A 12,232-nucleotide genomic window follows, 5' to 3' on the forward strand; every position below is an offset into this window, starting at 1 on the left:
GAGGTGAGTGTCAGGAAGCTGAGGCAATAATGAACAGACACAGGTAACTAAATTAGAGAGAAATTCACTAAATATCTGGTGCTGGAGCAATAGTACAGTGGGTAGGGCATTTGCCTTACACACAGCTTATCGGTACTCAATCCTCAGAACCCATAGGGTCCAATGAAATACATCATGAGTGACCCTTGTCCACAGACCCAGGAATAAACACCAAGTACTGAAGATTGTGGCCCCCAAACCATAAAGCATAAACAAAAATAAACAAATAAAATAAATAAACCAAGTATCATCGAGTAAATGCAGCTGTTCTATCTATAAGGGTTCCTCTAGATACCAGGCCTTAGACTAGTTTCCTCACATTTGCAATATAATTTTTTTACAAACATATTGTTATTGTTTTTATTCACCACATTATATAAAGTATGAATAGTGAGACAAAGATAATAACAATCTTGTGCAAGAATACACTATTACAACCTGGGAAATAGTTCAAAGGGTTGCAGTTCATACATGAAACCCCAAGTTTAATCCTTAGCTCTTCATGTAGTATTCCCAGTACTACTAGGTATGTTCTTCCTGGCTCCCTAAAACTCTGGCCTTAAATTAAATGATGAGGCCCACATAGTCAGATTGAGTTTAACTAGGAGATATCCCCAGGCACCTTGAGAGCACTCCCCATAAAAGAAAATATAATGTTTAGATATTTCTGACTCTAAAGGTTATGGTATTTGTAAATAACTTACTGCTCGCAAAGCAAAACAAGTACAAATGGTTTTAAAGTATCTATATTGTGTATCTCATGGTGATTCAATTAAATAATTTATTAAAATATCTATGCAGAACTTTCTTTATCTGTGGGTTTGCATTGTGAATGATGGAAAAAATAATAAATAAATATATGACGAACTAATTCCCTTAGACAAGTTAAGTCCAACAAACTTCCAATTAAATTTTGCACTTAAGCCTCATTTATGCTGAGATCTAGAAATCATCCTGAATTTATATGCATGTATAAATTACAAATATCAAATGCTTTCATCTGGATTTATGAAGATCTCATATGGAATAATGGGTACTACAGAAGGTTGCTCAATATGCTAACTTAATGTAATCCTGAGACTTGTACATAGTCTATTATTTTACTGATGGGTAAACTAGAAACAAAAGAAGTAAGGCAATCTGTGCGATGCTCTTCTGTTAGCAAATATTAAGATAAAATATAATCCCAGATTCATATAGCTCCAATATCCATGTTTTATTTTACATTTGTATCCCTGCTTTTAATATGTTCTAAATTTCTGAAGTGGCAGATGTCATTTGTAGAAAAATTGGGAAATCCCATTAAGAAGAAAGGAGAAAAAGCTCTAAAATTCAACTAAAACTAATACTACCATGTGGGAAATTTTTTGTTTTCTGTAATGTTGACTAAAAGAGAATTAATGGACTTATATTTCTACTTGTTATTCTATAAACAAGAAACCTCATTATAAATTCTCTGCATACTCTCAGTCTCTATATACTAGTAATCAATACATATGTGATTAATTAGCTTTCTTCCTTTTTTGGGGGGGCATTTGGGCCACTTCTGCTTTTTAGGAATAATACCCTTACTACATAAGCCTAAACTTTAATTTACTTAGAAATTTATCTCTACTGTGAGAATGTCAATTTCTCTATACTTTCATGAGATCTCTTTTATTAAAATTAATAAGATTTCCCCCCTGTCACTCCAGCATCTCTTCTGCCTCCTTTTTAAGCCAATAAATCAAGTTATTATGTGTGTCTACACCTTAGATTTAGAGCAGGGTGTCAAGAGATATTGAGATCTGGAATCAGAAAAATCTGGGTTCTGCATCAGTTTTCTTCTCACTCACCCAGTGATTCCGGCCATGACTTTATCTTTATCCCACGTTATTTTTTTTAATCTGAAAAAGCAGCACTGGCATTACTTTCCTCAAATAATTACTATAAATATGAAATCAGATAAAACATGTGACAAGATGTTTGTAAATTATGAATCTTACTAAATGTCAGTGGCTGTTAGCTTTAGGCAGGTTGACAGATCTGGACAACTTTCAAAGGAAAAGAGGAAAAGAGGAAAAAAATGTCTTACCATTGATTTGCTCTCCTGGCAAATTTAAACATTTTCTGCTAAAAAAGAAATATAGGCTTTAAAAAAGTGTAAAACTCTGAGGAGAAATAACATCTATCTTAAAGAACATTTCTAAGTCTGAAGTGTTATCTATCTAGTATTTCAGGACTATTACTACTACTACAGCTTTTGTTGGTATGAAGAATTAATAAATCTAAATGTTTCCAGAGATCTGTCAGAAAGGTCTTGAACCTTTCTGTATCCTGTCCAGCTAGATACAGAGCTGGAAATCACGTGACCAAGTAGCTCCTCCTCCTCCTCCCCAATGGGGCAAGTCACCACTTGCATCCTGGCTGCTATTGGTCCAGGAGTTTTACTCCGGGACTTTTAATGCAGAAGGAGGGATGCTCCAGAGTCCAGACAGCTGAGAGAGATAGAGAGAGACACACACAGAGAGAGAGAAACAGAGAAAGGGAGAGAGAGAGAGAGAGAGAGAGAGAGAGAGAGAGAGAGAGAGTGAGTGAGAGAGAGAGAGAGAGAGAGAGAGACAGAGAGACAGAGAGACAGAGAGACAGAGAGACAGAGAGACAGAGACAGAGACAGAGAGAAAGCTGTTAGAACCTTTCAGGAAAAGAAAAAAAGGAAGGCTCATGACACACAGAAATGAGGGTGTGGGTAAGTGATGTGAGGAGACAACTACTAGGCTGAATTATTTTTCTTGTGTTCGAATCCTACTGCAGGGGAGAAAAATCATTCTGATCACTTTTTGATCAGAGTAAAGGATTAGCTAGCTACTCCAGGACTCAACACAGAAATCCCAGTCCGGGCATGAAGTTTGAAGATACGCATGCTGGCAATGGAATCTTGGCAGAAAAGAATCCATTGCCTCTGGGTGAGAAGTCCCACCTGGATGAGAAGACTCAGTCATCCAATGGAAAGGCAGCAAATAGAAAGGCAGCAAATGGAAAGGTTGAGATCTGTGTAAAGCAGGAGGCAAATGGTAAGTGTGTCGTGCCCAGAAAAAGCCTCAACCAGTACAGTTGGCAGGAGATTCAGAAGCATAATCTGGAGACAGACCAGTGGCTTGTGATCAATCGCAAGGTCTACGATGTTACTCGTTGGGCAGACAAGCATCCCGGTGGACGTCGGGTTCTCACCCACTACGCAGGCGAAGATGCCACGGTAAGGATCTCTGAGCTCTTTCCTCTCTTTCCCTCTTCCAATAGCTGAGTGGCTGAGACCTTGGCTCACATCCCAACCCTGGTACATGTTCAAAGCTCCTTTGTTGCTCCCCTCCTCCCAAACCAATCTTTCAGCAATCTTCTGGAAACAAACTAAACCTTGAGGTATCTGTACCATCTTTGAGATAAGCTCACTTTGTTGGCAGTGGATACTGTGTCTTTGGGAATTTCTGTGTTTGTTTGGGGCGTTTTGTTTTGTTTTGAAATCGAGTACTGGCTTTTTTTTAATAGTTTTGTTTTGTTTTTTATAACTTTTTTTTATTATTCTGGTAATATCGTTATGATAATGTTCACGTTGATAGTAGTGATGTGCACAGTTACAGCAGTGACATATCCAAGACTTTCGCCACATGAAGTCCCTGTTATAAAACGTAGAAAATTACAAAAAGATGATAAAATTTCCAGGGAAATGTCCAACAATCCCAACAAATCTTCTAAAATGTTAACAATTTTTCAAACACTTGGAATAGGAGTTTCTTTTTTTTTCTTCTCTTTTTAATAATGTCTTTATTTAAGCACCATGATTACAAACATATGCGTAGTTGGGTTTTTAGTTATAAAAAAAAAACAAACAAGAATACCCCCTTCACCAGTGCAACAGAATTTCTGAGCCCTCAGCCAAGAGTAACTCCTGAACATCACTGGGTGTGGACCCCCCCACCAAAAAGTCAGCATGAGAAAAAAATGATAAGTGTGTAAAGAGTCAAATAGCATATTACACATTAAACAAGAAATAGTGTGAGATTTTTGAAATCGTGGTCCATAAGAACTTTTATAGTTAATTCATAAAATGTACATTTTTCATTTGATATTGATACATCTCACTGAACCCTTAAATGTATTTTGAAATGCCTTTTTAAATACTCCATTAGAAAGTTTACCTCAATCAAGAATTTTATTCTTTATGTTGTGGCAAGGGAATATATGAAAACCAAAGAAAGCTAAAGAATCCAATCATGAAATAAAATTCAGATGCAAATACTTTAATTTTGGGGCCGGGAAGGTGGCGCTAGAGGTAAGGTGTCTGCCTTGCAAGCGCTAGCGTAGGACGGACCGCAGTTCGATCCCCCGGCGTCCCATATGGTCCCCCAGGCCAGGGGAGATTTCTGAGCACATAGCCAGGAGTAACCCCTGAGCATCAAACGGGTGTGGCCCCAAAACAAACAAAAAAAAAAACACATACTTTAATTTCACCATTTTAAAAGCTTTATTTCTTATGGGGCTGAAAAGGCAGTGGGTGGGGTTCTTGTCCTATATGCAGCTAACCCAGGTTGATTGCTTGCACTCATATAGTTCCTTGAACCTACTAGAAGTGAGCACTGAATGAAGAGCCAGGAGTAAACCCTGAGTACCACCATCTGTAACCCAGAAACCATAATAACATCAAATATATATATATATATATATATATACATTTATGAATCCTCCAACTAGATTCAAAGCATAGGACTGAAAATATTGATTCTCTAAGCAATGGTTTATATTTCTGGTACAGAGATAATAATAATTCTGTTAATAACATTTTTATTTCTTCCCACTACTGATTTTCCTTCACTAACCAGGTTGGGGTTTGTTTATTTGTTTGTTTTTTACTTTGGTTTTGGGGTGTTTTTTGTTTAGTTGTTTTTGGCTGCATCTGGACATGCTCACAGGTTACTCCTAGTTCTGAGCACCAAATGGGGTACTAGGGATTGAATCCAGATTGACTGTATGCAAGACAAATGCCCTATCCATTGAATTATTGCTCTGGCCCCTGGCTAAGTTATATTTTTAATGACTGAATTAACCTTGATTTATAATTGTATGTAGATTTCAGGTTACAGCATTATAATTCATCATTTGTATATGCTATGTAACGTCATGGCACAATCTAGTTTTTAACATTCACATACAGCTGACCCTTTTATCTAATTTATATATCCCCTATCCTGATATAGTTCTTATAATCAAGAAAGCTTTTTATTTGTTTATTTGGTTGATTTTTTTTTATCTTCCACATATGAGTGGAGTCATATTGTTTTTCTCTATCTGACTTATTTAAGTATATGCAGAACTATTCAGAAGGATTATTTTCAACATTGGTACCCCTAGTTGCCCTGAATTGATTAGGGGGGAGCAGTGATCATTTTGAATACAATTGGATGTTATAGTGTTTGTTTGCTTTGAAGAGAGCGATTTCCAAAGGAGGATACTAAGGAATTAATTTTCCCTTTTGGGGGGCTTGGTTTGGGGGCAACACCTGGCTCAGGGGTTCCTCCTGGCAATGTGATCAGAAATTGCTCCTGATTTGGGGGACCAAATACAATGCCAGGGATCAAACCCAGGTCTGTCCTGGGTTAGCTGCCTGCAAGGCAAAGAACCGACTCCTGCGCTATCTCTCTTGCCCCTAAGGATTCTTTTTCTCAAAGGACAAAATAGGTGGAATAAGTTTGGATAGCTCTGCAACTCATCTATACTATTGCTAAAGTCAGAGTTTGTCTTTTCATAGAAAAGTATTATTCCATTTGGACAGGTGTATGTGTATATATTTTACATTTTTATTTACCCTTACATCATTGGGAGATTCTTCTACCATATACCAATCTTTATTCTTCATACATATAATTCTCTTTTCTTCTCATAGCCTCATGTGTCTCCAGGAGTGCTGTCAGATAAAATTTTATTTAAGGAGAAGTTACAGTTTTGTGAGAAAATGCTCATGATTTTATATGGAATGGGAAATCATGTGTGTCAGGAAGACAAATTCTACAAGATCCAGAGAACTGAAGGTAGAAAAACGTCTATATTTTGGTAATAAGAGAAAGATAAACAAAGATGAAGTTATGGGGCTGGAGAGAGAATGAAAGAAGTAAGGTGCTTATCTTGCACTCATTCCCAGATTCAAACCTTGGAACTCTTGGAGCTGTAGTGATAGTACAATAGATAGATAGTACAATAGAGTACTTGCCTTACACTTGGCCAACCGGGGTTCTGTTCCTGGTATTCATAAGGTCCCCTGAACCCATCAGGAGTTATTCCTTAGTGCAGAGCCAAAAATAACTCCTGCATAACACTAAGTATGACCCTAAAACAAAAAATAAAACAAACTAACAAAAATCCTTAGAACTCCATATGGTTCTACAAGCACTACCAAGCATGAGCTCTACACCACCACAAGAAAATAAGACAAAGAAAACATTAGAGTTTTTTTAATCTACCATCTTCTTTCCATAGCTCAAAAAATATGGGCGATACTTTTCTAATACCAGTTACAGAATTAATGCAGAACAGTGTTTTTCTATAGGGGCCATAGGAATGAGTTCCCAGGCCATGGGTGAAAATTGAGTAAGTGGAGGACCAATGGCATAAGGCAATGAAATAACTGTAGGATATAGAAAAACAGAGAATCTACAAGTTTAAGGTTAAAAGAAAGCAATATTGTAAATAGACAACTATTGGGGAAAACTTTGAGAAACTTTGGCTTAAAGGATGTGTTAGCCAAGACATAGATATTCAACTATCTTAAAATAAGAAACAGAATAAACTTGAGGCAACTCGGTGGATAAACCTATCGCTGGCTGATCATTTTGATCTCTGTAAGTTAGAAGACAATAATTCTGTATTTAATTCTAATTAACAATAAAAGATTTACAATAAAAACAATCATAAACTTGGGGGAAAAATCACCTCTACCACTTTATTTCTGGATAATGACAAGTCTAAGCTTAGTCCAGTTGTATACCTTAGGCTTAGACTATAGGAACCCAAACACATTCATGAAAATATTTTTATAAATAGAAACATATCAAGATAAATGACACGTGGCAGAAGAATTTTGACCACCACAGTATCCCAGAGGTATTCAAAGTAATGGAAGTCTGAGCTTAGGGATTGGTATATGAGTCTGAGGAAGTTATTGAAATGCTCTGAGACTCAGCAGCAGCACCTGCAAAGGGAAAATGATATGATTCACCTAATTGGTTTATGGTCTATAAAACTAATCCTTGTGTTTAGTGAAATTATAGCCACTAAATTAAAGGGACACTAAATTAAATTATAGCTATTACTGTACTTATCTATAGCCTCAGAGATGTGATTGTTACTGCCTGTTTGTCCTTAGAGTAGAAATTTTGTATTTGGTATCATATTTTGGGATTAGACATGCATATGGTGGGGAAATGTGCTGCTGCCTAGCAAAGAGTGAGATCATAAAGTCGGAAGGCCTGAATTCAGTGCTGACTCTACAACTTAAAAGATGTTTGCAGATTGCAATGTTAAATATAAAAGTATTGTTCCTGTGAGCCACACCAGACCCATGGCCACCCCTTCCAAATGAGCCATCTTTTTCTTATTTATACAGAAAATCTTCTTTAAGTCTCCATTCGTTTCATGAAAGGTGAGCAAAAATAAAAAGCCTAAGTATCTTCCCCGTAAAATAATTAATCCACTCATGTATCTAGTCATTTTAAAATCCTTGTCTGAGGTTCAGCCTAATAATTAAGAGTGCAGAGTTTGAAAAAATAAAACAGGTCTGGTTTGCATCTGTGCTCTGTCACTTAACAGGAATGTTTTCAGACAATTGATATAGCTCGTGAAGCCTTGGTTCCCTTATTGAAGAAGAAGAAGAATACCTTCATCATGTTACTATTGTGAAAGACATGAAGGTAAAGGAAATCATACTAAAAAAACCTTTATTATTACATAGTCCCTCTAAAACATATTCCCCCTCAGAGAAGTTTACTAAGAAAAAATAAGTCCAGAATGAAAAATTGACACATCAGTCCTTTGAAGATCTGATTGCTTTCAAACTATATATATATATATATATATATATATATATATATATATATATATATATATGATTAATGGCATAATGTTAAAAATAACTAGTAGACTCAGCTCTACTCCTTTGGAAAAATTCACTCCAAAAAAGCCAGAAATCATCTGTACATCTGAAAAGAGTCAATTGTTGAGATTACCACATGTGATGGCATATTTGGCAATTTTCAAAATGAGGATCGCAAAACACTGAATGTCAATAAAATAATACTAATAACTCATATGATATAATAAGCCACACTCCTTAGTGGCTACAGAACAAGAACAATTTTACCTAAGGCAATTGTGTCTTGGACTCCACATATGAAGGAAATGCCACTGGGTAGTACATAAATCTGAGTAACAACTTGAGAACAAAGAAAGCAGCTATTATCTTGTGCATTGGTCAGCCTATTCTTCCTGTCTTCTGAGCATGATTCTCTCAAAGGTCACTGAGGAATTAAGGTCTTTACCATGACAGTCAAAAGCCAACAAATCTAGAAGATGGATGTCTAAAAGGTAGAGTAAATATAGTAAATAATAAATTTCAGTTATTTGAGGATGGCAGAGTGTAATTGTGTTACCACCCAAAAGAGTTGTGTGTGGAGCCTACAGAAGCCAGTCAAGAACAAAGGAAAGGGAGGATATGCTTTCTTAAAATATGTAAAGGTTGGGCACAAATGTGAGTCATGCCATGAGAAAGACAGAAAGTCATCCCCACTCAGTCATTTCCTTTGCTGAGTATATTACTGTCAGATAGTATTGTGCTCAATTATTGTCAGTGACTGTCATGGTGTGAGGATGAAAAGAGAAGTAAAGGAGAAAATAAAGGGACAGGAAAGAAGAGAGACAAGGAAGAGGAGGAGAAAAGATTTTAAACACTAAACTAAGGAGAGATTGTCATTCTCTCCTTTTCTAATTAGAAACCATAACATTTCTCTAGCAAAACTCCTCCCACACACACACACCTCCTACCACAACTAAGCACAACCAGAAGCAATGAGGATCTCTCGGCTACTGGTGAAAGAAAAGTGATAGTATTAATTGCATCTTTTCCAGATCAGCCTTTTTAAAAAAAAAATTATCTGATTAGAATTTACTTGATTGGCCAAGGTGGAAGTACCAAAAAGTGAGAACAGTCAGGGAGGAGATGCTATTTTTCTGAACTGTTCATTTCTTTCAAAATATAAAGAGTCCAGAGAACACGATGAAGTCCTGAACAAGACAGTGGAGATGAGGGGATGGATTGTAGGAGTCTAGAAGTAATAATTTCTGACATTTGATGAGTGAAAATAATGGAGAAAAATAACTAACGTATGGTTATCTTATAGGAGTCAAAATGTATTTTTATGTGATGATATTAGAAAGAGAGAGATAAGCATATTGAAAAAATAGGGACTGGCTTGTCTTTATCTTTGCCACAAAGATAATGGAACTTCACAGAACAAAGCATAAAGCACCTAGAGTTGGCCCATAGATCACCTTATAAATAGGGCCACTCAGTAAAGTTGGACACTATCCCTTCTTTGCTTTATCTTAGCCTCTCACCTTTCTTTAGCAGTTACATCAATGTACAGGAATGTTGCTATCAAACCCTCTTTCTGCAAGTCTTTCAAAAAGATGATTTCACAACTTTGTATGCAGATTGTATTAGGAAATTTTATGTTCATTCCAAGAGTTCAGGAATGCCTAAGCTCTTTTATTATGCTACCCATCAATATAATAGAGTGCCACAGTGCAGGCCAATGCCAGCTATACTGGAAAACTGTCGATTTTTCAGTATTTTCCGATATAACATGGGCCTGTGAATCTAGAATATTCCTGTTATCATGCTGCTCAGAGTAAGCTGTTATTACTCTCTGATTGCTTTACTTTCTGATTCTGAACCCTTATGCTATCTTCTATCTGAATCTGCTCCTAAACAATAAACAGAATAGGAGTTTTCAGCATGTCTTTTTTTGAAAACTGAAGTCAGCAAATGACTTCCTGGTTTAAGAAGCCTACATTTTAGAACCACATAATGTGGCAAATAAAATTTCCCTCTATACTCTTGTAGAACATGTCTGACAAAGGAGTCAGAGAAAGTGTGCAGAAGCAGAATAGACTAATTCTTTTTTTAATTTTTTTATTTAAAGAAAATGCATCATATAGTTAACATAACTGATCATAATACATTTGTTTCAAGCTAAAGGAAAACAAAGTTATTAAAAATAGAAAGAAATTAGAAAAAAATCTAAAAAATAAAATGGGAGAGAAGAAAAAAGAAAGAATAAAAATTCAGTGGCAAGTATATTTGTGAAAATTATTGTATCTCCAATGAAGTCATTAATACAATAGCAGAAGATTTAGTAGGCTTTTTTTTTAAAGATAAGAGACAAAAAGTGCAATAAAAATGTGTATGGCAGTTGTTTTTTGTTCTTTTTGTTTTTGCATAGCATAGCAAATTTTGGGAAAATAGAAAGAAAATAGACTAATTCTAAATGATACAATGCCCCATTATGTCAACAATATAGAAATAATTAGGGGACATGAGTCGGAGGAATTTGATATAAATTCAAATTTTATTTTGATATAACTTGATTAAGCATATAAGCAACTCCTTAGAAATAGGCTTGAATGATATTCAGAGTTTATTCATGATTCTCAGGGGAGGATTTAGGCTTAAACTCTCAATTTTGAAATAAAATCTTTGTTTTCCAGATAGGGAGTGAGTTCTCACTAGAGATGTATATCAGAGAAAGGTTGTAAATCGGCACTGAGAATTTGCTACATGATTAGCTGAATCAAGTTAAGTAATTTATTATTTAAAATAAATGTATGGATTTTCCTGTTATTTTTATGACTTCCCCTTTAGAAAAGAGAAAATAGAAGCAAGTCAGGTGATGATTGTCCCTGATTGTTCATCTTGCAGGAAGTTATCAATGGAGAGATTGTTCCAGGGCTTCCTCTCTGACAGCTTTTACAAGGTCATCACTTCCAAATCAAACCTATGGCTCTGTGCATGGCCAAGTTGCAACTCAAGGGACATTTCATGTTTTTTTTATCACTCCCATCTCAATGCCAGAGGAGGCATCTCAGCATCTTCCTCCAGAAAGATCTTTCACTAAAAACACTTGAAACTGCTTTTAGTGAAGTGCCTCCCCCACCCCCCAGAAAGAAAATAACCTTTTCTTCCAAGTTTAAGTAGAATAGAGTAACCAGTGCTCCCTTCATGACCAATTGGAGTGGTTGATAGCCAGTGGGACCTGAGTTGAAAAAGTACCGTTGGTCACTCTTGTGTGCCTGGTGGTCATAGTTACTTCTTAGCTCCAATCTCAGTATGTTTTTTACAGAACAGTCTTGAGGCTCCTTTAGTGACAAGCTTAAGCATGCATGTGCTTCTGTAGATCATTAAGAACTCAAAGTCTAGGCCCCAAACTCATGTGTCTCTTTGTTGTAAGTTCCATGATTAACTTTAATATTTAAAGAGATCTTTCTGAGGGACATACCTGTTGTTATTTAGGGGCTACCTTTGGTTGGGTTTAACTTCTAGCTCGGGCCTCTATCAGAATTGGGGATTGAACCCAGAATTCCCAAATGCAGAGCATGTGCTCTAGCTATTCAAAATATCTCCCCGGCCCTACCTTTACTTTATAAGTAACTCCATTGAATGGTCTCTATTCTCCTGGTCCTTGACCAAGAAAGAGGAAAAACAGGAGACTGATGGAGGTTGTAATTGATCAAGCTATATTTGTTTACTCCATGTTGTCAGAGAGTGCGATCAACTTCCATACTCCTAATGGAGTTGGACTTTAAAGTTGGATTTCAAAGTTGGACTTTAATCATGCCCTCATATAAATTCACATTATCTAACCCTTCAGGTGCTCAGTATAAACTGCAGGGATCTCTTCTACTTTTTGGGAATCGCTTGCCTGCATGGAACTTGTCTAGTTAAGCAAAGGATTATATAGGTATCATTTCCAGAGTGAGCCCTTCATAGAGTAATTTTGAACAATTCCAAGAGTAATTTTGAATAATCAACCTAAAGCTTCAACCTGCAGCTCAAAGCAAATCCTCAGGGACTATGGCTGCTTCCAAGATGGACATAAAACAAGGCAGATAA

General features: G+C 36.3%; 1 protein-coding gene across 1 annotated transcript in view; it reads left to right on the forward strand.

Annotated features, from left to right (window-relative positions):
• The first annotated feature begins 2,920 nt into the window (after positions 1–2,920).
• LOC126018704 (fatty acid desaturase 2-like protein FADS2B) overlaps positions 2,921–12,232 on the forward strand; it is a 45,576-nt gene continuing 36,264 nt past the window's right edge. Inside the window, exon 1 of the mRNA XM_049780802.1 lies at positions 2,921–3,274. Coding sequence (XP_049636759.1) covers positions 2,921–3,274 — 354 coding nt within the window. The remainder of the gene's footprint in view (positions 3,275–12,232) is intronic.

Source organism: Suncus etruscus, chromosome 9 (assembly GCF_024139225.1).
Source record: "Suncus etruscus isolate mSunEtr1 chromosome 9, mSunEtr1.pri.cur, whole genome shotgun sequence".
Taxonomy (NCBI): Eukaryota; Metazoa; Chordata; class Mammalia; order Eulipotyphla; family Soricidae; genus Suncus; species Suncus etruscus.